Raw genomic sequence first — 27805 nt, 5'->3', positions numbered from 1 at the left:
GAGCTTGAAATAGAGGTAGGATTGAGAACATCAAAAAATCACATCGTAACACCATTTCCAGTTGTGTGGGATAATTCTGTCCTCTTTTTCTTGCCTTTAGTGTTAGTAGCAGCACTCTGCAACTAGGGCCTCATCATTCCTGTGGCTTTCAGTTTGAAAAATAAAACAGAAACAGCCCTTGGTATTACAAACTCAACTATCCTTTTAATATTTACTCTTTTTATATCAAAATCTCAATAGATTATCACAGAAAGAGGAAGAGGCAAGGGGGGTGGCGGGGAGTTTAGCGGACCTGGCTTTTGCCGAACTCACAGTGAACAAACAAAATCACAAAGTATCTCGTCTCTGTGGGGAGACAAAGAAATGAGTGGAAAAGGACAGCAACCTTCCCAAACCCCTCAGTCTAGGCAGACATATGGCAGGATGTTCAATTTGCTTTCATCCCCATGAGGGTCCAATGATATGCACTCTGTCCAATCATACCAGGTGCCCTTGGTGTCATAACAACCGTTCACCCCCGGCCAGTGCTGTGTGTGTACCCTGTCCAAGTCCTCGTCCGTCACCTCCCGGCTCACGCCCGATAAAGCCCCTACTGAGCTGTCCGTCTGCAGAACATGTATCTTCCGTGACTCCTTGATCTCCTGTTCTTCCCTTTTCAGATACTCTGACATGAAAAAGTGTGCGCTAGGGGCCTGGACCCCTGAGGAGGTGAGCACATTGCTCTGAAGGTTCAAGTACGACTGGATGATTTCATTTCTGGACAGCTCCTTCCAGTTTGTTTGATGGAAAGGGTTGGGACTAGGACCTGGGGCTGGGGCTGGGGCTGGGGCTGGGGCTGGGGCTGGGACTGGGGCCGGGGCCAGGGCATGGGCCGGGGCCAGGGCCAGGGCCAGGGCCGGGGCAGGAGTCGGGGCAGGGGTCGGGGCAGGGGTCGGGGCAGGTGCAGCGGGCTGTTGTACAGTGCTTTCAGTTCTCTGCCTAGACTCAGCAGGGTCAGGAGTGGCGGCTTCCTCTGTTTGAGAAGGTTCTTTATGTACCAGAGATTTGATCTGACCCGTGACAGGGTCAAATGTTAGTCTGCGTTCTTTTAACCGTACAGGCTTCGTCGTGTCCTCTATTTTCTGGCCATCTAAGTTGACAGAGTAGTCCCTTGACCTGTACTTCCTCCTTTTATGCTCCGAGTTGGGGACCGTTGAACCGTCTGTGTCATCAGACACAGACATGGCTCCCTCAGATGTCGGTCTGTGTAGTTCTGAGTTGTGTTGGGGGTGAGAGGGTGAGGGGGGGACTAATGGGGATTCCAGTGTTGCAGAGATGTCTTGTGGTGGGCAATGAGAGGGGACTTCTGACGAACTGACCCAGTGCATTGAAGACCTATGAGAAGAATGTGGCAGCTTGTCAGCGTAGGATGCTTGGGCTGGGGAGGACACAGGCTGGGACAAAGACAAGGGAGAGTCCCTGGAGGAAGGACTTGGGATAGGTGTTCCTTTCGGTGCATATGCTGAAGAGCGCTTGGTCACTGTGTCTTGCTTCATGCTCCTTGGACTGGTAGTGAGGGCACGGGGACTTTTGGCTTGATAATACCCCCCTCCTCCTTCATCCAATCTGGCCTGTTGCTGCATCACCGCAACCTTGATCATAGAGGAAGTGCTCGGTAGTTTGGCTACTCCAGGGGAGCTGGGACGAGGCTTGACAGCATTAACCGGAATTCTGTTGATTTTATCATTATCAAGGTGCTCTATCCGAGATCTGTCAGGAGATGGCACAACTTGCTGGTCAGGCGGGGCATCAGGACTGGCTGCAATGCCATTGGTGGGTGGTGGTGAAACAGAGTTGTCATACGAAGACATCTTAGAGATCTTTTCTGGTAAGTGCACTCCACTGTCTCTCTGCTCTGCTCTGCGTTTGCGGCTGCTTGATTTCTCAGCTTTTGGTGAGTATGTGTTGTGGACATCGTTTCTGATTTTGACTTCAGGGACACCCTTCCCTGACACAGAAATATCAGGAGGAGAGGCATCCGTCCTGCAGGGATGAGAACTGCCATTTGTAGACCCAGGGGCACTCGCAGCCACAACTTGCCCAGGTTCAATCAGCTTTTGCCAGTTCCGTAAGAGTTTCTTAGCACGCTTGGCAAGATCTTCATCCTTGGTCTTCTTCCTCACATCATTGATCAATTTTCCTAGGCGAGTTTCCTACATAATGAATGTGGGTGAAAGTTAGAAACAAATTAAACAACACAATTTCTACATGAATTAGTAATTCACGCATAGTCAACCGTCTTACCTCAAGTGCTTCTTTGGTTATAGGATATTTTTCAAGACCGGAAATTACCTCCAATACAGCCACCATATTGCATATCTGCAGGGAGGACAAACAAACATTTTGTATTACTTCACCTGCACTGTTGCTAGCACAAGGCAAATATTTAGTATTTGTCTAAAATCACCACTTACAGAGAAATTGACAGTGGAAGTCACTGTTAAATTATGACTTTAACCAAAGTCCTGGTATATTAGATGACAATGCAAATGACTGATACTCACATGATTAACCAAGTCTCCTAACCTTTACTAATGTGATGGATAGAAACACACCAGCATTTAGAAAAACTCAAAGCTACTGAATCGTGCCTGCAACGTGTGCGAGTATGGGGGTAAGTTAGCTTACAAGTTAGCTTAGGAAACATTAGCTTGTCTGTCTGCTTCTGATCGACAGAACGACGTTGAAAAGTAAAGATGGCAAAGTGTCAACTCAAAAAAACTCCACCATTGCAAACGTTTAAACTAAAGTGTAGCAGTTACGCAAAAACTAGAGGCAAAAACTGACCAACTTTAATTTGAGCGAGTGTCTTATCCTGTCGAGAAAGTCAACCAGTGTCGGCAGACTTACCTGTGTTAGCTGATTTGGCTACCGCTAGCATTTAACTAACTTGAGAAGGAAGGGTCCGACTATTTCCTAAAACGTAGCTATTAAGCTAAGAGTTAGCTAGCTACCTCCCACACTTCGCCAACAAGGAATTATTAGCGTGAAACGGTCAACAACGAAATTCTTGCCAATTAGTAGAACATACAGATAACGTCATAGTAAACTACTTATTTCGAGGGCACATGTATGCATTATTTTCCTTCATGTCGTTCAATACTCAAAACCCGCTTTGGTGTTACGGCTAGGCTAGCGGCTAGCATGCTACATAAACCAGCTAACGCCAGACTGGTGTCTAACCAAGGTAACGTTTCTGCTAAGTTAGCTTGCAAGCTGTCAAACCAAGAACTCGGCGTCTCTTCATCTTTCGCAGTCATTCGACACATCGGTGCCAACCCAGATCGGAAATCACGCATTTTAAAAAACAATACAATAGTTAATTGACAGCTGTTGGGTGAACTGCCTTGTCGAGTTTGCGTGAGTGCAGGTAAACAAGCTAACGTTAGCTACCTAGCCTGCTAGCTTTACTCACATTGCTCTGACTGTCGATGGCCTGCAGCAGCCGGTCCCTCATCTGCTGCGGGGTTGCTGAGACCGTTGTCATTGCCTGTTCGGTGCGATCCGGAGGATGGAGGGAGGAATCCTCCAAAATGAAAACCGGGTGACAATGATGACTCAAAAGCCGCTGCGGTAACACGTCAGGCGTCCGAACAGCATATTTTTCTGTCGCCCGTAAGGTAGACGGCTCAGTTTTTCTCACATGGAGTAGGAAATGTGTGTGCTGTGTTGACCGTTGGCTGCTGCCTGCTCGGCGCTCTAGCAACTCACTACCAGCTGCTGGATCTCTCAACGGCCTCCTGCTGCATGCTGGGATACGATGTGTGCGCTTTGACGTCTGCACGTAGCCAAGTAAACATCCCTGCCGTCCGCCTACACTCCTGGGTATACCCATGGATGTATTAAGGGTGTACCCCACTGCTTCTTTTTCCTCCTGCTCTGTTATTATATACAGTAAATGAGTGGTATGTAACCGAGGCTGTGAAATGAGCACTGGCTGCAACTAACAATTATTGTCATTACCAATTCATTCATCGTTTTTGTTTTGTTTTTAAATAACCCAATCATTATTTATTCTATAAAATGTAATATGTGATGGAAAAGGTCCATCATAGTCTCCTAGGGCCCAAGGTGATATTTTCTAATTATTTGTTTTGTCTGACCAAAAGAGTCCAAAACCCAAAGGTAATCAATTTACAGTGACATAAAGCTGAGAAAAGCAGCAAATTCTTTGCTTGATTTTGCTTGATACACGACTTAAACAATTATTCAATAATAAACAATAAATTGTTGTTGATTAATTTTCTGTTGATCAACTAATCGATTAATTGACTAATGGTTTCAATTGAACCACCATCAAAAGGAATAGAAAACACTTAAGCCACATGCCAAACTCAAGACAAAACATCTTTCCAGCTCCCTTGAGGAGAGAATCATATCAAAATATGTTATTGTCAGTTCTTAGACCAAATTTACACACACTCCAACACGTAGCCTGCAGAATCTCTCAACAATCACACATCCCTATTACATTTACAAAATTAACAGTGGTCACTTGTGAGGGAGACATTCAAATAAATGTTCGATATGGATGTGTGTACAGCAATATGGAAGTTATTATAAATTCTTACTATTGATGACTTTATATTGCAGCATTTCACCAGCAGATGGAGTCCTGCTGTTTCTAAAAGAGCAGAGCCAGGAGGTCAAACACTGAGCAAGTCAGGATGCAGCATCACTGAAGCAGACACTCTTGAGCCATTTGAGGACGTCAGTGATGGTGTGGCTCAGGAACTCAGACTTTAAATTTGAGCCACCAAACTGATGGGAGTTTGGCTAAATATCTAAAGAGAAATACATTTTTCATATTTTTTATAATAAATAATAACCCTCCCAACATAATCAGGACCATTACCTCATATAGAATAGACAGAAATCTTACCACGAGCCGTCTACTTTTGTCATACCCATCCTATATGCAAAATGTCCACTGTCAACTCATTAAAATTGTCAGCGTGGACAGAGTGGGAGCAGAGCAGGGCAAATGCTGGGCGTGAAGCTGTGGAGTGGGTGAGAAAGTCTGTCCAAGTTATGCCAGTTATGGGGGCTGTGATCATCATGTAGCTACTGTTTTAGATCATTGTTTTCTGGTGCTTTTTGTAGTCCACCTAATGACAAGAGATTAAAGAAATGTCTTTGGTTATTCAGATATATTTATTTTCATTTCATTTACAAATAATAATGCAAAGATACAAAGACAGAAGCCTTCACACAAGAAAAATACATCAGGTACAGTTCAAACAAAAGCGTATTTCATCTTTAATATAGCACACATTTACAGCCAACTTGGATTATTTTGGTCCGATTTGACAGTTAGAATAGAAAACACAATTTGAAGAACACGGTTTGAACCAGTAATTTTTAAAGGGTTAGCTCAAAAAAGTACCAACTTGCCAAGCTGTGCTGCAGAATGCTAGATTTTGCATATTCTATGAGCATGTTTCCTGTTGCTGTGAGTGTACTATAGGAGCATAGCGCACCCCTTCACGGCAGTAAAATGCACGTGCAGTGTTTGTAGTATCACTGTACTCAGAAACAAAATACATTATATAACAATTTAGCTGCCATTGTATGAGGCTTGAACCAGCAGTGGGCTGTCCTCAAAATGCACACAAAGGATTCATAGATGTGGGTAACCCACTGAGTGACTATACACGACTTTGACTCCGTATCATCTTCCTGATTCAGTTTGTGTTTTTAACATGTTGCGTCATAAAGTCAATCTACATATATATATATATCTCTCTCTATATATATAGCCTGACTGTACAGTATTTGTATCTGCTATTTCTTATGTTATTTCTTACTGTATGTCTATGTTATTTCTCAGACAAGATGTATATAGTAATATTCACTACAAAATAGTGTTTGACAGCAGATCTATAAAACAGAGGAAAACCAAATACTTAATTTAAAGCAAAATACAATATGTCAAGGTATTTTCTGAGACATTTTGAAATTCAGCATCATGCGGAAAAAGAGATAAATATAGGAGTCACATCTCTTTGCTGCAAGAATTTCAGTAATCATGTTCAATGTAAACAATGCATTGATAAGTTCATAGTTTATATATGAAGTAATTTGTACCCCAATAAAATATTTTGAAAAACAAAGGGAGAGGATGTGTTTCAACAGTTAGAAGTATTCTCTCATTTATGGCTGTTTTGAAGCTTTGGCTTTTTGGTTCAACTGTTGATTTAACACTAAAAGAAAGAGAGGAAGATACAATGCTGATGACGGTTTACTATAAAACTAAAGTCAATAAAATCTAAATAGTACCTATTCTGTCAAAATAAACTTCTGATGGCATGTAGCTGCTCGTAGCAAGTACATAGGGAAGGGAATTTCTGCAGAATAAAAGTCTGTAAATTAAATAAAAAGTGCTTTCAGGGCCTCGAAATGCATTCGAGTGAAATCCAAAGGAAATATAATTAGTTCATATAACCTAACGAAATAGATCATTATGGTCATAATGTTGAAATTATTGTCATACAATTCAAATTACATTACTGATTCACTGAAAATAATTTTGGTATTCTACACCCCAAGTGGTTCATATGCAGTCTGTTATTCCAGATACAGTATTTAACAAAGCTGAAACATTTTTAAGGAGAGAAAAACAAACATTGCTCCGCTGTAAACTCTTGTCTCTGTAAACACTGGTGTAATACCAATGGATACCTGAACGTTGATGCATAAAAAGGTGGCAGTAACAGGCGGCACGTCAGTCAGAGCTATCTACATGAGCACAAAAAAAGTCCAAAGAAATACCAAAAACAGAAAATGGACCTACAAAGATGTCAGGCTCACCATAAAGTCTGAGGTCCAGCAGAAAATATAGAGCCACAATGACATATTGCAGCACAGTATTTCTCAGTGCATTTTCTCACTTTGACATCATATCACACAAAGCACAAAAAACATTGATCCTACCATACAGCAATATACAAAGCTAGTCTAGATTTACCGCGACATAATTAACCTGTGTGGGGGTTGCACAGAAAATAAGCACATACTGTATATTGCAGTGTAAAACAGAGTACCAAACGACAGCTTCTACGTGTGCATAAAAGGCTGATTACCATATTTCTGATGCTTTTGGGCTTCACTTAGCAGATACGTAGCCTACACATGACGCTGAATTAAAGAGAGACAAAGGACAATATTACCAAACAAGAAAAACAAAACACTTAAGACAAACAAAGCTGACCCCCAGCCTTCAAAAGGAAATAAAAACCCAAGCCACAAACGGGAAAACAAGTCCAGAGATTCATGCAGTCACAACATTATTAAAATAGAAAAAAAATTTGCAAAAACAAAAACTGCATCAAAAATTCAGAATCATGATGCATCCAAAACATTAGTATTTTTATAAAATGGGGGAAAAAAATCAATAACTTCATTTCAACTGATTCGATAACATTTTTTAACGGAACATTTTTGATTTACATTATGTGAGAATAATTTAATGAAATACGCTGGCACAGGAGGACCTTGACACACATAGACAGACATAATGTTGCAGCTACAGAAAAGCCTTTTTTCATAGTGTGGAATATTGATGGGAAACGGCTATATAGTGTCTTAGAAATGAACTTATATTCATTTTATGAGCATTTTAATAGTAATTATACCTGGGACTGAATTACAATATAAAGTCCATTTTATTTATTTATTTTTTCTCAAACCTGATGGCCGACACAACTCTGATCACCACTGTCCCAAAATTCAAATGTTTTCCAAAATTTAGGAACAAAACGGTGTAACAGTAGACAGCGAACAGAATACTCACTGATTAAGTAAAAACAGCTCTTTTAAATAGACTATCGTTATATGACTTTTCAAAAATAACTATAATTCAATTTAGCTTTTTGTCGTATTTTTTTTTTTTTTTTTTTACAAGAAGGCAAGTTTAATCAAAGACAGGGCAACAGGTCCAGTGCACATAACAGTCACAGGGGGGGTTTGGTATATAAACTCTCATAAATCAGTGTTTAAATAAATGCATAAAGTGCACTATGAGATAAGGGACACAGTTATCCAAAGGATCCACTCACTGAGAAACACACTGACTTCACAGAGGATTGTTTTTAAGAGCAAATGCATGAAGCTGTATAAATGCAGAACCAAAGATTGAAGAGACATGGAACAAACTGACCAGACGAGCATGACGAGGACACGGATATGCAGTGTCACTGTAGTGCCAAGGAAACAAAAACGTCATATATATAAACGGTATATATATATATATAAAAACGGTATGCCACGTCTCCTTTGCAGGGAGAAAAATGAGCAGGTGAAATATATTTGGTCCTACAATACGTAAAGGCTAGACATGAGAGGCAATGAGGATGACAAGATGGCAACAACACAACTGTACAGATGTGACCTAAATACATTCTCATTGCATCAACAATGCTGTTCTAGTATAGAGGCAGTTCAATTGTCTGGAAAAATATATATATTTCAACTACGCTGAGGTCACATCTTTGGGAGTTAATCCAGGAGAGTTTCTACTGTGTGCCACACTGAGCCTTTGTTTTTTAACTCTACACCACACTAGTCTGAAAGAAAAATGTAAAGAGTTTCAAACATATCAAAAGAAATATAACATGGCACCGTTGCTGTGCATTCTATAAGAATCTTGCACGTTGGCTTCCTTTTATAAGGGTTCATTTTATCCGTTTCAATGTACAGTCCTAAATCGATCGCTGTAGTTTTGCATAGATACCATTACGCAAAATCTAATCACATTCTGTACATGTAAAATATAAAACAAAACCTGTAAACATCTATTTCATAACAGCAAACTCATTTATCCATTTAGATTTGACTGATAAATGAATGTGAGAAATGACATGGTAGTGACAATGGATGACGTAACGGATAAAGATCAGCACACCTCAGAAATGCGACAGTAATGCAACTGTGAATCATGTAGGCCAAACCACCTGTAAAACAGTACAAATTACTTGACAATTAAAAATGTTTTTTCTTCTCATTTACATAATAGTCATCTTTGCATGAAAACCAAAATATCAAGCTATTAAGGCAAAACAAGTATGCACAGTGATCTGTGATTTCATGCATAACTGATGACTGCTATTTACTATGGTAAAATCAAAATTCAGCATTTCCTGAAAGTAACTTTGCCAGGAAATTTGGGGGAAAAAAAATCAAACCAGGCCTGACTTTGGCTTCTATGACAAACTACACAGGGATTAGCACTACATTAATATCCAAACTGAATGTACTACTGAGAACCACCAGCTTGGCACAGAGGGAGTTTAAAGGTGTTTCCTCTGAGTCATCAAGCTACTCTATGTTAACAAATCAATAGGTATACTGTAGATTTGCTCTGCTGACATGGTTTAGTCAGTCATTGACGGAGAATAAGAGACCAGGCTCCTTCTGCCCTCATGATCAAGCTCCCTCAAATGAAAACTACGCATCTAAAATAAGTCAAAATTGGATGTGTCATTTGCAAAAAGTAGTGACAGAACCATGAATATCATTCATACCATCACTTGAATGTCATCAGTCGTAAGCCATCTTTCCGGTTCTGAAGAGAAGGGAGGCTGGCAGCAGTCTTCAAAAACATTTCAATGCATCTTCCTGCAATTTCTTTTAAAAGCTCTCTTGTGGGATTTTGATTGGGTCGGAATCAATGCTCTGCCCGGACGAGGTCTCCACCTGCACACTCCTGAAATCTGCTCCTCATGGTGTTATCCTCTCAGATCTGAACCCCCCCACTCCACCTCACCAGGGGCAGCAGCATTCACACACCTGTGCACGGCCGGTGGTTAGAGCCGGTCGAGGCGAAACGCGTCCTCTGTGGCGGGGTCAGCAAGGACCATGTCCGGGTCATTGAGCATGTGCAGGCCATCAAGCGTCAGTGGGTCGATTTTCAGGTCATCCAGTGGGAACTGGGAGTCGATATCGAAGCTGACATCTGTGGACAGCGAGCCAGTCAGCTCCTTGGGCAGGCTGGGGGGAGACTCTCCGCTCACTGAGCAGAAGCAAGACAGCAAATAAAAAATGAGGATTAGCAGTTAAAGGCATTAGTAGGCAGATATTCATCTCTGTGAGGTTTTTAAGGGGGAGAGCGAACGCTCCCTTGTTAAACTTAGAAAAGAAATCAATGGCAGCAAGAAGAAGAGCTATGATTTGATAATAAGTTGCTCTAAGAGGCTTGACATCTTGACATCTTAATTACACATTTCAGTAAAGAGGCAGTTAACAACAGACAACTGAAGGGAAAACCCAGTTGGGATGAAAAATCCCCTTAAATAAAATTTCAATAGGTTTATCGCTAGATATGGAAGGGTTTAAGTTAGATTTAAGTTAAGTTGAGCAGCATTTTTTGTTGCTGTAACTGTCACTCATGATACATTTGACAGTTCCACCCATACAGATGTTCCCCGCCAAAATTTCTTTACTAGATTTCTTCTTTTCAGTCTTCTTGGGTTAGTCATTTGAAATGGACTGAAAGCTCGGTCAGGATGGTGCACGTGTGGTTCTATAGATTTGGAGAATAACTTTCCGACTTGGAGGAAAGCTCATGAATGCGGCGCTGTTTTGCAGCCAACTCTCAAGTGTGGGATATGTCGCCGCTTTCTAGTCACTCAGAGCTCACACTATCACAGTCATTTAGAGATTGCCTTCAAATATGTTATTCGCCCTTTGCATGAGTGGCAGATTAACAACAATGGCAGGCAATTTACTGGTACAATCGAATGCATCATAGCAGCCCTGCAATGAATCATATCTTTGTGAGGCGTATAGTGTTCAGTTTTTGTATTGTATATTCTATATCAAGACATACAAGCAAATATGAAGCTCAAGCTTTACTCTGGTTTGGGATTTTGGAAAGCCCTGCAAAAGGTTTTAAACACAAGCAGCAGCAGCCTGCCACAGTTCTCTCCAAGCCCCTTGCTATAAGACATAAGTGATATGTCGAAAGCAGCACCTGTGAGAATGATGTTGGGGATGTTGCCATGGCTACTGTAGCCCAGCTGCTGTGAGTCCTGAAGGTTGCAATGGCCACCAGTCAAACCCATCATGAGTGCCTGGGAGTAGTTGAGGGTGGAGGTCTGGTTATACAGGCTGTCGGAGCTGATGGGGGTTTCAATCATGTTGAACTGCTCCAACTGGCGACAACACAACAGAGAGAGACATCACAACTGTTGCTGCTGCATCCAACATATAATCGCTCTAAAGCGAGAGCTGGCGGAGAGCAGAACTAAATGTGGACATGTGGGCTTTTGTCTGACCTGTTGTGACAGAGCACTGGCCTGAATGGACGGCAGCTGCTGGTCATAGAAGTCTGCAAACACGCTGCCCAGTATGGAGTTATGCTGCAACAACAAACACGCCAAATCTGAGTATTTAGACTCTGGTAAAAAAAACTTGTAGTGCGGACCATCAACTATGAATATTCTTCATCCAGGCTGTAGAAGTTATACATTTAACATAAAATGCAGAGTATGAAAAGGACACAAAGCAGCAATAACACTGGAACATCAAAGTGCTTCATATCCCCTCTCAACATCTGGAAATGTAGTTTGCTAATTCAGCCAGTTTGTGTATGCTAATGCATGAAGCGTTCTGTTTGTGTATGACACAATATTTTTGCGTATATTGCAGAGGGGAGAAAGATTGCTGTGTACTCATTAATGATTCTCTAATGCAAACATTAACACAGCTTAAAAGTGCAGTTCAAAGGGGATGGCACACACACAGAAGAAGCAGTAAACAATCGTGTAATAAACACATAATTCAGAAGCAACTTCTTTATTCTCAATGGATGTTTAAAGCAAGACACAGACACAAAACATGTGACAGTACACCAGGGAATTTGTGGCCCGCTGTTTCAATAATAAATGTAAATGAAACCCTGCAATATTTACAAAATCTGCATTATTTAGAGTATTTGTTGCAATGTACAGATGTAACATGGATACTGTATATCCAATATCACAAGAAATTATGAATATTTCTCCAAAATTCTCCAGAACACTTCATGGAAGTTCATGGAAATTATTGAAAAGATTTTTTGGTGCGTAATAAGTGACTAAATAAACTGACTGACTAAATGAACGAATGAGCAAACAAATAAATAAATAAGGGACTTGATTAAATGCATGAATAAGAACCATTTCATAATCCATTACATTATCCCAAAGGTCAGTATACAACTAAATACTGATTGATGGAAACCCACCAAATGTCAAAACTCTGTCAGCTAAAGACAAGGACGGGGACACCTTGCTTTCAAAAGGCAGCTCCATCCATATGAGCCCCCTCTGCTGCCTTCTGGCCTTGGTGTTTTTAATTAACACAAACCAAATGGAATGAAATTCACACGAAATAAAGGGAATCATTGAAAATATAATCCCCTTTGTGACTTTATTCCTCCTCCGCTGACTCATCCAGCGCAAGCTAATTCTCTTGAAGTTTCTCATTTTAAAGTCCTCGTTGAACCAGCAACAGAGATTCTCCTGTTTCATCGTGGCCTCTTAATGTATAAGTAATTGGATCATATTCTCAGCCCGTGCTCCTCCTCCTCGTTCAAAACCAAATTATCTGTGTGTGCTGCAGATGTCCCCACAGGGCAGAGCAGGATAATAGAGCACACGGCTTGTCAGTTGCGGTTTAGCCAGTGGATAACCTCGGGACTACGAGTGAGCCACTTCAGCTCGGGAGAGGACGGAGTTGGGTGAGCAAACATGTAGAAATGCATACACTGTCACCTGCCGCATTGCTCTTTCTCTGCATCTCGAACACACAAAGTCACACTCGCTACCTCTGAAAATGCTACCTCTTTGGTTGAGTAAAGGCTTCATATATTTTCAGTACTGAATCTAATATCAATATACATTTAAACATGCTATTTAAGGTTTTATTTAGGGAGGTTAAACAATTTACAGAACCACTTCCTCACCAGGGTTTCAAATCTCAAATGCTTATACTGAGTCTGACATAGATTAACAACCCTGATCCATGTTTACCTTGGGTGTGTTTAGTTTATCTTAAAGCACCACCCTGCAAGCAAGGTTCAGTTTGTTGAGATTCAACCATGGGAATGATCAGCAGCGTCTCCTCAAAAATGCTTCCACGGGGGGGGATTACCATCTCCCCGTCCATGCTACCTCAAATCCCCATGCTGTCGCAAAACCACAATAAACACAAAGATCTGATGAACATAAAAAAAACTAACTCCAGTACAGAGTCTTATATAGCAAGACTGGGGAGATGCAACGCAAATACCACAAAAGCAGCAGAGAAGGAAGGTCAGGGACACAGCTACATAACAACACATCAATGACACAGAGTGTTTCCAGAGACTGGTGGTCAGATCTGGGCAAAACAGTTATCACCTATCACTGTAATCATATTATTGGGTTTTTAAAATTGTAAATGGTGTGAATTAACATGCTAAGTATTACAAAGTTTGTCCCCTGAAATACTTGACAATGTTCGGTTTTGACTTCCTTTTATCGTGTCACAGCATGAAAACCACAGTTGTAATTAACAACATTAATTATGGTGTTGTGTATGTTGGGAAACTTCCACTGGAAGAAAACACCTGTGAATTTCCTGTTATGACACGTTAAAATGTCGGCTGTGAAAAAGGTCTACTGTATCACATATCGATTATTACCATGATCTCTCTCCTTTTCCCCCCTTACATATTTAAAGAAGCAAAGTAATTACATAACTTATTTATTTAAATAACTTTAAGGAATAAAACAGCCTGATTTGTCTTGCTCGAGTGCTTTAAATAAACAGACATACTTTGCTTTCTTTTTTTTGCCCAGATCTGCTAGCGTCAACACAATACAAGCAGCCGTAGGGGGGCAGCCACAGAGTCCTACTCGGCAACAATAACCACAGTACTACGATGCAGGGGACGGTGACGTTTATACAGAGCGAGCCAGAGCTCACTGGTTCACACGCCCTTACTTGAGGCGAGCCTCCAGGTGAGAAGCCTTGATTGGAGACGGGGGAGGTTGGAGACTGATTGGCAGAGGATCCGACCCTACTGCGGTACTGTTGGAGGGAGGAGGCCTGATACAAGAGGATACGTTTGAGTTATTCACATTGGAGGATGTCCTTTATTGGCGTCTGTGTGTGTAAATGTGCTCATAGTGGATATGGAGCTTTGCTATATGCATTATATGCATCATATGCATCATATGCATCTCTGCTGCTCGTCTTACTGTAGGTTATCCACTTTCGAAGACATCAGTTCAGCAGGAATCCTCACTGAGGACTCACTAAAATATTGATTCACTGTTTTTAATGGTTGTAGCCCAGCATACTAGTATCTAATGTTGAAATATAATTAAAATAATTACAGTAGGGAACACCATGTGCTACATGTCACATCAATGCATTAATAATACTGAAAAAGATCTGGGAGAAACAGAGAAAACTACAGGGGATTAATTAAGAGAGGAAAAATGTTGCCAGGAATCTGAGCTAAACGACTGAATACTGTAAAACTGGAGGATCAGAGGGAACCAAATCTGCTCTCTTTTGTTCTCTTCTGTCATATCTGCTCTTTTCAATGTATTCGTCCAACAAAATCAAGAGATGTTTTGCACAGACTAAAAAACAATTCTGTTCTATTCTGATCACAAAATCAATTTAACTTAAGCAATACACGACTGTAACGGTGGGGAGAAAAATAAGTTACTATCATAGTAAATAACAGATGAACTATCAAGTAATTCAGATTCAGAAGCGGATCAAATGAGACTGATAATCTCTTATCACTCACAAGTCAACAGGAGTTCAAACCTCCACATCCCTAATCTGTTGATAGATAAGCTATCAAAATATTGGTAGCATGAGATAGAGAAGTGATAAAGCAGTTCAAGGTAACTAGGTACAGATATATAAACTAGTGCAATGATAAATTCTGAAGTAGACCTGTTTGAACTCTCAAGGAACTGAAAGAAGATAGTATTTTCCATTAACGTACTGCAGATGTATTTGCTTCAGACCTAACATCTGACATCTAAAACCATCTCTGAAGACAAAGTAGTACATACTATATGCTAGAGAACTGTAGATAACATATAGATTAAATAAACAGAAAGTTAGCTGTGGTCTTGCTGTGTTTCCTCACAGTGTTTGACTTGACCCCGCAATGCAAAGTCTATAACTGAGACCAAGAGAATGTAGGCCACTTCACTTCTGCAGTTATCCAAACACATTCCCACTGCAACAGAAGTAGAGCAGTGAGAGCCAAGATCTGAAGGACCCGCAGTGCCTTGCAAAAGCATTTAGATTCCTTGATGTTTTGCACATTTTGTTGTGCTTTTATTTCATGCATTGATTTGTTTTTTTTGTCTTAGTTCTGTTCAGAAAATGCAGAGTAAAGCAAACAAAACTGTAAAGATCTGTGTTGAAATATAAATAGAGATAATAAATAAAGAGAGAGCACAACTGCACTGTCACACACACTTTAGTGATCACTATACTATTTCCACAATAAAAATACCCTAGAAAAACTTCATGTCACAAAGTGCACAATGTCAAGGCGTCTGAATCCTTTGACATGGCAGCGTTTATCCTCGAGACCACCATATCGATGCCGTCTGAAAACACATTTTTAGGAAAGAAACGAGAACCAGGCAGGGAAGAACCAGCCATGACTGTGATACACTGATGTGACGCAGACAGATGTGTCCACTGCTCACCGTGTTCATGTCCACGGTCATGTTGGTTTGTGAGGACGTCTGGTTGTCTGACGTGGAGCAGGAGTTCACGGAGGACGACAGCTGGACCAGACCTGTCTGCTGGAAAATCAAGAGTGGAGTCATAAATAGATACAGACAGCATGTCGTCATAAGGTAACACTTTATAGTTCTAACATTGGCTCATCACAGATAAAAGTATATCAGTATCTGCTTTTATAGTGTATCAGCAGATATGTAAAAAGAATTAGCAGTACGTTAACGGCTACAAGCTGCATTATTATGTATATTATTAATAGTAATTTAATTTCCAGTGGTTTACAGTTAAAACTTTACTGTTATCTTATATTTATTCTCGTCATTGTTGACAATAATGTTTATCGCTAAACTGTCAAATATGCTACAGATCTTGTACACATTTGCTTCTTTAATAACTAGATTTGATGAATCCTGTCTACATATTTTGTTTACATTATATGTTTATGTCAAAATAAATATCAAATTATTAGACTTTTTTTTATGTTCAAATATCGATAACTATTAAGAAAACATAACATTAATCAGGATAAGACATCATAGAGGCCTCATTTTTTACTCATAACCAAGTCAACAAATTAAGTTTGAATCTTTCATTTATGAGCTGCTGCTGCTGTACATCAGAGCAAATCTCCATCAAAGGGGTTTTCTTTGAAGAGTTGGTCCAAGTACAGAGGAGAGTCTCCACAGTGCTGAGGCACAATGATGGATTCGAGTGCTACATCTAAATAAGCAGATTTACCTTTGATTTTTACAAAAAAAAAGAATTTTCCATTCTCTGGTGGTAACCCTGCGGGTAGTATCATCTACAAGGGAGTCGTAAAGTCTGCTCAGGTTCAACCACAGCTCAACAATAAACGCCTCAACAAGTCAAATGACAGAGGTCTGTCCTGTCCCTGCTGGTAATTTGAGACTAAATTAGTTCTGTCAATTTATTTAAACAACAGACATTTAGAAGACTGATTCCAACAGGTCGGGACACATCATCTTCATTAACAGCAGGGAGTCTGGTTTTTATCTCAGACAGTTTATTTCACTCATTTATTCATAATCTGCCATCATCACATCTGGATGTTGTCGCTCTAACTCTTGAAAAGAACTTGCTGGCTGTAGACAGACGTTCAGATTTGACTGAGATCTTAACCATAATGACTGAAATGAAGCAGCTTTACTGAAAATATGCAATGTACAGTCTTGGAATAATTTCTGCTTACATTGGAGTTCAAAAAAGGAATGAATTTATTTGCAAAGAAGCCGATTTTTGACATGACATGGACTTAAGACAGTGGTTCTTCCAATTCAACCATTTAGTTTTTAAATAAATATTGCAATGACTGGACAAATAAAAAAATTCCTGCATGTAATTCACGGACGAGTTGAACTTGCATTAATAACTGTGATCGCAGTATTGCAAGAATTAAGGAAGTGATGGACTGATATATATAGGAAAGCAGACCTTTGAACTCCTGCTGCAAAAGCTGAAAAACGAACTTGACAATGAAGCAACAAATCTGTAAAGGAAAAGAAGTAACTAATCCTGTTAATACTTTCAGTGCAGTTTGATGTGTTTTAATGTACTAACCCTAACCTGTGCTTCAGACTTCACTGACTTGGTGTGTAAGTCCTAATTACATGCTGCAGATTAAATTTTGTTCTCCTCTCACTAAAATAAAATCAGTCCACAAAAAGAAAACTGTATGAATGTAAGTCAGCTGTTGAAGGTTTTGTGGAGCTGGAGGAGAAACTCACTTGCTGGCTCTGGTGGTTCTGGGGCGACGGCTGCTGGTTGAAGAAGGCATACTGGGACAGCTGCTGCTCAAGGTTCATAGCGTTGATGGCCGCCTGGGGGGGGGCACAGCAACAGATAAGACACAAGGTTGTGATGTTTTATGGGAAATGCATTTGTTCCAATATTTATAGCCTGCTCATTTCCCCTTTATAACCTATAAAACAATCATTAAAATGGATTATTGTATACCTACCTAATGAAAAATTGTTCACTCCACAAACATAACCTCAACCTTAACACAACAAAAGGTCAATCTGAACCACTGGGAATTGAATGAATGAAATCAAACATTCAATAATAAACTGAGCTTGCGTGATTGATTTTCTTGGAATAGCTGAGGTCAGAGCAGAGAGCGGGGCTGCACCTGAGAGAGACTGAGAGGTGGAGACGTCGGGGAGAGCTGCAGGTTCTGGTGCTGGTGGGAGTCTCCTGCGTTCAGGATGAGAGGAACCATGTTGTCCTGCCCGGGCTGTATTTCCATGGTTACTGTGGGCTGAGATGTGTTCACTCCTACCCAGCACACAAAAACGGCCTTAAGGAAAGAGTCTTTTAAAAGCACACTAGAGAAATTGGCAGCAGAGAGTGCTAAATGTTGAAATGAAAAGTCATTATCCTGAACATGATGAAATGTTTCATGCTAAATGTGAGCAGACCACTGTCGGCCACGTTACCTTGCGTGTTAGCCAGGGTCTGTATGCTGTTGGAGGAGCTGAATGAGGCGGCATCATCTGAGTCGAGCGGGGTGGGCAGCGGAGGAGGAAACTGGATGTTGGTCAGGTCAGGAAGAGAACCGCCAGTGTTGTGGGCTGCTGGTTTCAGTGAAGTGGTCAACTGCTGGTCGGGAGACGGGAATATGCTACAGAACACAAACGGATGCAGTGAACTCGACAGGGTTGACAAGCTTAACTCGCTCTGAAACGTGAGATCGGCTGGCTGATGTCAATGGTGAAATGAAGAGAACATAAACACTGGATGTCTTTATGCAAATTACTGAGCAACACTTGTTTTCCAATACAAACAACTCCAGAGAGATTTGGACTTCATGCATTTGGCCAGAGATACTTTTGCAAAAGCTTTGACTCCACACTCTTATTACTTTGGCAGTTGAGTGACTAAATGAAAATGATGTTTAATTACAGTCGGGTGGCTTCAATTTAAAGTTGTTTTATTCATGCTTGTTCATCTAATGTGCATAAATACGCACTTAATTTAAAACTGCCTGTGTGCACTTAAATACCATTTTCACTTCAACATCCAGGATTATAACAGCGCAGGCACAGTTAATTCATTAATTCAAAACATTTTCTCTGACCAGTTCAAAGGAAAACCAGTAAAATACTCACTGGATCCCTGGAACTTTGCAGGGCTTGGACCTTGAAATGTTCTAAAGGGGAAGAAAATTATTTATAGCTATAGTGTTGTGAAGACCACAGAGAAAAGCTGATAGAAAATAAAACATTTATGTGATTGTAGAAGTTTCACCTTTTTGCACTCCCAGTTCTGGTTTTGTCCGTCTTCATCAGCCTCTTGTTTAATTGCTTCAGCCCCCGGTACAGTGAGCAGGAGAACTGGAGAGACGGAGAAATAGCAAAGAAAATAAATAAATAAAAATCTCCTCAGTCTCTTGGGTCTACAGATGTCCTGCCTGTTTGAGTTTATAATAATCACAGCCCACATGTCCTCGTTTAATATGATCAAGAAGAAGGAGAAAGGAAGGAAGAAAAAAAGAAAGGAGACAAGAAGAGTGACATTAAGAGAGCGAAACGATAAAAAACTTAAATACTGAATGACAGTAATGGCAAAACCAAAAAATGTCTCCAAGGAGATTTATACTAATTCAATCCAAGTGCTCCTGAAATTAAAATAATCCGCCTCACAAGGCTATTAGTAGTAAAAATTTGTTGGACACTCGGATGCACCCCGTCTTCTCAGCAGTCACTTTCCTCCTCTGCCTTCAAAGCCACATTCAAAACCCTTTCATCGTACACTGGAGGGCCCTCCACTGAACCGCCAAGAGAAGGCAGTGAAATACCACAAAAAATAAACAGGCTTACAACAAAAACAGTCCCAACCATCACCACCTAGTGCAGATAACAAGAGGAAAAACACCTGAACAGCCTGACTCATTAGAAGCAAACCTGATTAACAGCTCAGTTCATACAATACTACATGAGCTTATTGTAATACAGTTTTACACTTATCTCAACCTACTGGGCAATATTTAATGAATGTCATGTTCCTGGGCATGTTCTTATGTATCCTGACTTAATGAAAATAAAGTCTCAACATCACCAATATTACAATGAAAACTCTTGAGAGATAATGCGTACCTCGTTTTGGCTGGAGCTCCTGTGATCCTCCAGTGAAAGAGGCCTGCTGGGCAGGAGTTAATGTGCTCTGGTGCAGTGCTGAGTCAGAGTTTGTCCTGCAGCACAAGAATGTTAAAAAAGTCACACAGTGCATTGTATAGAAGAATCTAACAAACAAATACTGTTTGTTTAAAAGCACATAAAAACAATTATATTTTGTACAAATTCAAACTTTAATTTGGGCATGAACCACAATATTTAGACATGCTGACTGATTTTTGGAGCCTGCACTGGTCTACAAAAACAGGATATCACACTGTAATGTGCAGCAGTCACAACTTTATCAAACATGTTTGGATTAATCTGAATGTGATCCTGTATTTTAATAACGGCTTATGATGAAAGTGCAGCATTTTGTCCATGACGGTAATCTGTGAAAGTAAGTCACTAAATGTGTGATTATGTGATATGTTTTCATCATCAGTTAGGGTTTTAAAAGTCTGCCTCTTCGTGAACAGAACATAATGCAAAGCAGTGTGGTACACGTCAGAGTGATTAAGGGCGTGAAGGCTTTATTATGATCATTATAAAAAGAGTAAACACTAAGATACACAATCATGCAGAAAGTGTGTTTCTTCCTCAGAGGCTGTCTTACCTTCTCCAGCTGGTATCAGGTGGTGGTGACAGATATACTGAGCCATATGGACAGCTGTCAATGTGAGATTGCAGGTTAAGAAAATACAGCTGGAGACTGAAAGTCTTGGCAGATTCAAACGCATTAATTCCTGTGAATTCTTTAAATACAACAAGGTACATGATAAAAAGCACAGTGCCGGTTGGTATCTCAAATAAACCAGCATGTGATAAAAGTAAGGAGTAATGAACAGCGAGCTTCACATCACGGTCTGATATTTGTCAAGGCTTAATCTGCAATACTTACTGACTCATTGTACATGTTGCTTATTACAGACATTCCTACCAAACACAATCATAATTTGTCTTGAATTAATTACAGGGTGGAGTCATTTACAAGCCAGCAAAAAACAAGTGAAGTGATTCTGCAGCCATAAGAAACATCTGTAACAACCATGAGCTACATTTAGGCAACCACTGTAAAGAAATCTACTAAAACACCTGCTTCTAAAGTTTTGTGATTTCTGTATAAATTAAGTGAGTGCCGAGTGATCCTATGCAGCAACAAGGAGCTGTTTGGGTGCAAAATTCCAGCTGATCAACTTAATTAAATGTCACATAATCTGACAAATCTGTCATAACACTGACATAGTGTTACTGACAAAATCTAAATATTACCTCTATATCAGTGTTTTTCAATGTAATGCAACTACACTGAGTTGCCACACCATTAGGTAGACCAAGCTAAACATAATGCAATACAATACAATTGCATGTAATAAATGTGACTTGTTTAAGACTTAAGATTTGTAGTTTTTGTTAAGACTGTGTGTGAAATATTTCAATTTAAGGATATACAATTCAATGGCGCCACAAACTACAGTGGCGCTTTCAGAAGCATTGAGGTGGGCAAATCAGGCAAATTGAGGAATTCTTTGTCCATTTCATTCAGAAAGAACAGGCAATTTCAAAAACCTGTGTCACTTAACTACAATGCAGCCTTTAAGAACAGGAATACACTAATGTAATTACTATCACAATATTACCATAAACAAATGGTGTGGGTATAAAACAGACCTTCCACAAAGCCATGTCTTGTGCTATGTTTTTATACAAGATTCAGACCTAGAAAATAGCCACATATGAGAGATGAAACGGCACCTGGTCTCCTAAAATACTGTATCTAACCTCAGTATTTACAGAAGTAGCATATTAAAGGATATCTGGCGTCCATGTTTGTCAATAGACAGTGGTTTTTGGTGGGGTGATGTGATGCGGTTCCGGTCCCGGTAGACTCTGTCCACCAAGCCGTGGTGTCGCGTCGATCTGTTCGTGTCCAGCCCTGAATTCTGACAAACGAAGACAGAAAACATTAGAATGAACTATTAGCAAATTGTGAAGATTTTTTTTTGGGTGGGGGTTTCGCTAATCAGTCCGTAAACAAAACTAAATCCTTTTTTTGAACGTTGAAGTCACTAATGAAGAAAGCATTGGACTAGCTCTAGCACTAGCCCCAGTTACACTGCCCTTGGCCCACAGAGAATAAACCTGTGTTGCATTAAATGAGATGCATGTGCTGCATGCAGAGTAGGGATGAAAGTTAATGGAGCAGAGGGCAAGAATCATATAAATGATAAAAATGAGGAACTGCAAAGTTCCCATTAAGTTGTCTTGAGTAATATTTGCTGGGGCCATCGTTCATCAGCTGATTCACGGGGGAACTGAGCCTCGACGGGGAAACAATAGTACTAACTCCCACAATCCTCCAAATCCAGATAAGTACTTCCCCCACTTGAGTTTCGCATGGTTGTCAATGGGAGGGTCATGTCATGACAATATACTGTGTACATTTGTTTTTTTTAAGGATGGAAATGGAAACAAAGACATATAGGAGAGAAGTTTTCTACCCTAGTGCGCTGTATAGATAGATGAACATTTCTGCTAGAAGCAAAGTTTCAGAAAATCCTAGTTGAGCTTGAATACATCTGGGTGCCAAGAGCAAGAGATTGTTCCCAGTGCATTTTGGGTAAAAAAAAAAGGTAAAAATATATACAGACTGACATAGTTGACAGCATTGCCATCACTCAGCAGAACAATAAAAACAGTGAAAAATAAAAGTTAATTGGTATGGTTGCCAGCATCGGAAACCCTGCAAAATCATCTCTTATTTTGTTAGAAAGGGAGCACTGCCACTTTTTCCACAATTTGGGTTTGGACATTACATTATAAAGTGTTAATAAAAAAGGATTTTGTTAACAGTTCCTTCTCTCTACTACTACTGAACATAATTCAAAGCAAAAACATTGTGTTTCTGTTAACGTCACTCCCATGTTTGTTCATCGAATATGTTTTACAGACAATGAACACAAACACAAAACTGTGGATCCGTCCACAGAAAATGTGCCTATTTACTTTTGGTGTAATACTACTCATCAATGCTTTGTCTAATACAGTAAATATTCACACCAGCATCATGCATGTTGATATGTTATGTCAGCAATATATAAAGTTCAAAGGTATGGTTGAATTGTCTTTGGACACAGTTTTTAGAAATGTGTTATTTTGGGACATAGCGCTCTGTGGAGGAGAGTGTGTTCCACAATACTATAGTAAGACAGACACCTAATGTAGACTGTGGGTTGGTATATTGACTCTGCCTTTATTCTAAACAAAGTGCTCTTGTTGCTTACGTAAACATAAGGTATGTCACGTCCTGTGTAGCAGAGTATTTATCCCAGGAAACACAGATCTCATGGTGTTTGAAAAAGCAAATGTAAACATTTTTATAGAGCGGCCACAGGTTGAATCAATATTGCAGGTTATTACTCAGCTGCAGAGATGGGCACAATGGATATTTGTTTATATGAAAAGCAGTGGACAATTGCTGTAAAACAAATTCTGGTACAAATGAAATGTCCATTTGCCAACATTCACTCTTCATCTATACAGTAAATAACCCCTCACCTGAAAAGACACATCGACAGTGCTGTTTCCAATCTGATTGACGTTTGGCAAAGATCCTCCATAGTACTGCCCGCGGTTTGGTCCCAGCTGCAAATACTGCGTCTTCTGCAACTGTAACTGGAAGCAAAACAACACCAGGTAAGACAAGAGGTAATCATTTCGTTCTTTACAAAATAAATAAATATGGCTGTTTTGGTGGTCATAGCAAGTTCATGCTCTGGTGACAGCAAACTGTAAATTGGCTATAAACACACCACAGGCCTAGAACAACAACATGTAATCAATAATATTATTAATAACATCAGCTTAATGTCATTTCCTGCAGGGACAAAAAATACTGCAAAGGTGACATTTATACATCTTTATAGTAATCCAACCTTAATCTCATGTAAGTAAGTACTACAAGTATTGTGATATATAAACGGTGACACTGACAGCACCATGCTTATTGATGTTTTCTTTATTAATCACCTGTTTAAGGAGCCAAAATTAAGACTCTTAACTAAACTTCAACAAAATGAGAGGGATGCTACATGTACGTAGCTGAGATCAACACAAGAGTGAGTCAAGTAAAGCACCTCAGAGAGAATTCAACATCGGCTGAACTTGCACACGGTTGACTTTCAGAAAGGCAAACTCCCTAAAGCCTTACAACAGTGTTTATTTCAAAACAACCTCCAGTTCCATTTCCCATTAGAGAACCCATAACCGGTCAATTACATTTTTTCATGCGAGCCCACTGCTCAGTGTTGTGTGTTGGCAGAGCGGAAAATCTAATAATAACAATTACTAGTATGCCTGCATCACTGGTGTATTTTGATAAGCCTCCAAGCTCAGAGTTTATTCCTTTAACTACATTTATACCTACTCTGTTGACAAAGGATTACGTATTGTAACATCTCCAGATCAGGAAGAGGCCAATCCAAAGCTTTTCAACCACAGTAAGACGGAGAGAAGAGAGACAGAGAGAGGCTGAAGGGGAGAGGGAGGGGACAGGGTGAAAAGGTTGAAACTCTAAACCTGAGGCCTACTTCCCATACGTCTAACTTTGGCTCAGACAAGAGCTTCCTACCATTTGCCTATTATACACTAATGAAAATAAAATCTACTTTAATATACACAACTGATTCACCTATTAGTTTCTAGAAAAATAAACAAATGAGTAAAAATTGTTGTGATTGTTTAGTCATTGTATTTGTTTATGAGGCAAACATCTGCAAAAGCTTCAGAAACAGGCCCGTTTCACAGCAGACATTTTGACTTGACATAGTAGGAAATGCACAGGTGTTGCTAATAACATTAAGGATGCCTCCGTGGTGTTCAAGTGTCCCAGTAAGTCATGACAGTGAGTCAGCATGCACAATAAGAGGACCCTGAAACTGAAGCAGCTAAATGGAATTCAGCCATCCTTATTTTCTTATTTACACCTGTGCTTTTTCCTGCCGTGACATGTCAAAATGTCTTCTGTGGAAAAGGCCTATTGGAAGAGTTGTTCGCCTCTTGGTCAGACCAAATATGCATTTTAAAAATAGCTTAGATAGCTGAAGTGAAAATGATCCAGCAGCAGCTCGACATCATAGGAGGACAACAGTGATGTATTCTGATATTTTATCCACATGCACATCTTCTCTGTATTGACAGGTAAAGCACACAAGCATTGCAGTAGCCCCATGTCAGTCAGCAGCAGTCACTACTGAAGCCCTGCCTCCATAGGATTTATTTTGGAGGCCTGTGTTGTATGTGGCTTAAATTCCACATAATCTGCTAGCATTCATCTTTGGTGTAAATGTCATTCATGTTGCAGTGCACACAGGCCTGAAGACCTGTCAGACAAGTTTACAAAGCCACCGTGCAAACACACCTCACCATATATTACTCCCATTCATACTACATACAATTATTTAATATTAGAAAATATATGTATATTTCTATTGTGGTGGGTTTCATCGTTTTGTCTAATCGCCTCTTCTCTGAGAGCACGAGAGGAGATAAATCGTCGCTGCAGTTGGACGCGCGCTGTCAAATACGCATGCACGCCCCTTTGCTTTCCACTTGCGTGGGACAAAAATTGTAATAACTTTTTCGGACGAGGGTCCCTGTCGTCCATACCTACATTACAGGACTGTTACCTGCTGCCAGCTCTGCTCGTTGTCAGACGTGGGAGAAAAACGCCTCGAGCTGACAGGAAACGTCGTTTGTTATTGTTTACCTATTCTGCCTGGCTGCGTGCAGCCGCCGCGCTACAAATGCATATTTGACAGCTCGCTGAAAACAAACGGGGAAGAGGTGGGGGGGAAACAAGAAGCGGTGTCGTTACCCTCGCTGCCCGGGTAATGCTGAGGTCCTTCATCACTTCTTCAAACGCCGCTGTCTCCTCTGCCTGCTTCTGGTTATGTAAAGCGATTTTCTCGCTGAATTTCCGCGGATTGTTCGAAGTCGCCATGTTTCGCTCTTCTGCTCCGTTTTCCTTCAATGGCCAGTGTCAAGCGACACGGAATGAAGACACGCAACTTCCGGTTAGAGAGGTTGAAATACGTAAAACACCACAGGATAAGTGCAATTTAAAGTTCTATTTTATAGGGGTTTTTGACCACCAGGGGACAAAACAAAAGGCTCACATAATCTGCCCTGATACACCAGTTGCTAACATGTTAGCAAACGTTAAATTAACGTTTCCTATCCCACTCATGCACTCAGCAGATAGATCCCCATCCTGCTGGGTTTATGAACACCTTTTAGCTCTGTTTTGGTCTTCACCAACTCCTGACACATGTATCAGTATCTTTAGCTTGCTCATTGTGTAAATGTCTTTAGATGTAATTTTCTTTCTTTTGGTTCAGCTGTCTTTTGATTTGCTTTGCTTTTGTTGCGGCAAGGCATCATTTTATTTTGAAGCCAAAATCGCCTGGTTTCCGGTATCTGCACGGTTGTCTCCGGCCGACTTGACGCAGCGGTTGAGGTTTTGCGTGCTCACGTCGCTGCGCGGGGGTGTAGTGGAGGCGCACCGCACATCTGGACTGCGGAACAACCGCAAATTCAAATTTTTAAGAAAATACAGTTTGTGCGTGTCTCTTTTATATAAGAAATGATTTCACACACCACGGCAGAATATTATTATGATTATGGTTATTAGTAGCCTATCACTATAATTATTATTAGTCGTATAGTAGTTGTAGAAGTATAAGTAGTAGTATTTCAATACAAGGCATGTTTAGACACTGAGGTGAAGCTCTCAGTGTGACAATGACAGGATTGTTTGTGGCAGCAGGTGGTGGATTGTGTCGAGTTTTTTTACACCTAAATGGGGGGTTGTGAGGAAATCAGGGGTGTGTTTGAGTGTGAATCTAAATTCAGCATACTTGCCTTTTTATTTGTGGAAAGGGTTTAGCTTCCTTGTCTGCGTTGGTCTAAAGGTTTATGACATGAAATCTTGGGCCAGTGAAGTGGCAGTGTGTGCCTCCTCTGGAGTTGTATTTGCTCCCCTGCTGACTGAGGACAAATACTGTCACAACAGTGTCTCTCCCTGCTTTCCAGCTGAGTAGATTCAAAAGGTGAATGGACGGCACACCCCTGTTAGAGATGTTACTCATGTGGAGACAAATGAGCTCTTAGGTGAGAGAGAAAGAGGTGGTATTTCTGTCACATATTTGTTAAACCTTTCCCCCAGTGAATTAAATTATTAAAGCATCAGTCAGGAGAAAAAGGCCTTTGCGTGTCCATTCTTGTTTCTTGACTGCAGTGGGAGTTTCACTTTCACGGTTACTGCAGCAGCAGACCGTCACGAAAACAGCTGCATGTGCAACACCAAGAGGCCTGTGAGCCTCTTGATAAAATATCAGGCTCAGTAAAAACACCACATGCAAATTCAAATTCATAAGAACATATAGACATAAAACATTGCAAGCATGTGTTTTGCTGAGAGTCCAAACACCTACAATAATTGTTTCTTTTTTTGTTTGCACAGGCACTGAAGGCACAGTGGAGCTGTTTCACCTGCCATTTAGGAGAGTGTAATTTGGTTGTAAAGTAACCATGGTAACATAGAAAAGGAAGCGACTCCAGGGCAGGTGGAGGGAAGGAGTCTGTGCACAGGATTATTCTGTTAGTGCTGAATAAGCTAACAGAGGGGGGAAAGCCTTGAAGTTGAGGATTCTTGAGTCCAGCTGTGCTCCGCCAGATATTGTTAATGTTTATCTTATATGCAAACACACTGCACTAACATCAGCAGCACAGCGAGCAGCAACATCTCAGAGGTTTGAGGTAGCAAGCAGCAGAGAGGGAACGTTTCACTTCACTTTATCAGTTAAACCTGAAAGTCTGGAACCCCC

The 27805-nt window shown here is 40.5% G+C and overlaps 2 protein-coding genes across 2 annotated transcripts; both read right to left on the bottom strand.

Annotated features, from left to right (window-relative positions):
• Positions 1–134: 134 nt before the first annotated feature.
• crsp7 (cofactor required for Sp1 transcriptional activation, subunit 7) lies at positions 135–3530 on the bottom strand. Its single transcript, XM_070919527.1, has 4 exons — positions 3455–3530; positions 2284–2358; positions 931–2192; positions 135–846 (listed from the first exon to the last, which is right to left on the bottom strand). The coding sequence occupies exons 1-4, from the start codon at positions 3524–3526 to the stop codon at positions 399–401; spliced, it is 1857 nt and encodes a 618-aa protein (XP_070775628.1). The 5' UTR covers positions 3527–3530; the 3' UTR covers positions 135–398.
• Positions 3531–9842: 6312 nt separating this feature from the next.
• On the bottom strand, positions 9843–25921 carry crtc1a (CREB regulated transcription coactivator 1a). The gene is made up of 15 exons (XM_070919183.1): positions 25795–25921; positions 23478–23594; positions 21737–21862; positions 20536–20597; positions 19902–19996; positions 19054–19139; positions 18915–18955; positions 18243–18427; positions 17936–18081; positions 17532–17624; positions 15750–15848; positions 14005–14109; positions 11313–11396; positions 11009–11189; positions 9843–10048 (listed from the first exon to the last, which is right to left on the bottom strand). The coding sequence occupies exons 1-15, from the start codon at positions 25918–25920 to the stop codon at positions 9843–9845; spliced, it is 1752 nt and encodes a 583-aa protein (XP_070775284.1). The 5' UTR covers position 25921.
• Between the last annotated feature and the right edge of the window lie 1884 nt (positions 25922–27805).

This window comes from Enoplosus armatus, chromosome 14 (genome assembly GCF_043641665.1).
Source record: "Enoplosus armatus isolate fEnoArm2 chromosome 14, fEnoArm2.hap1, whole genome shotgun sequence".
Lineage (NCBI taxonomy): Eukaryota > Metazoa > Chordata > Actinopteri > Centrarchiformes > Enoplosidae > Enoplosus > Enoplosus armatus.
Note: the sequence above shows the minus strand (reverse complement) of the source record. Positions and strands in the feature narration are given on the sequence as shown.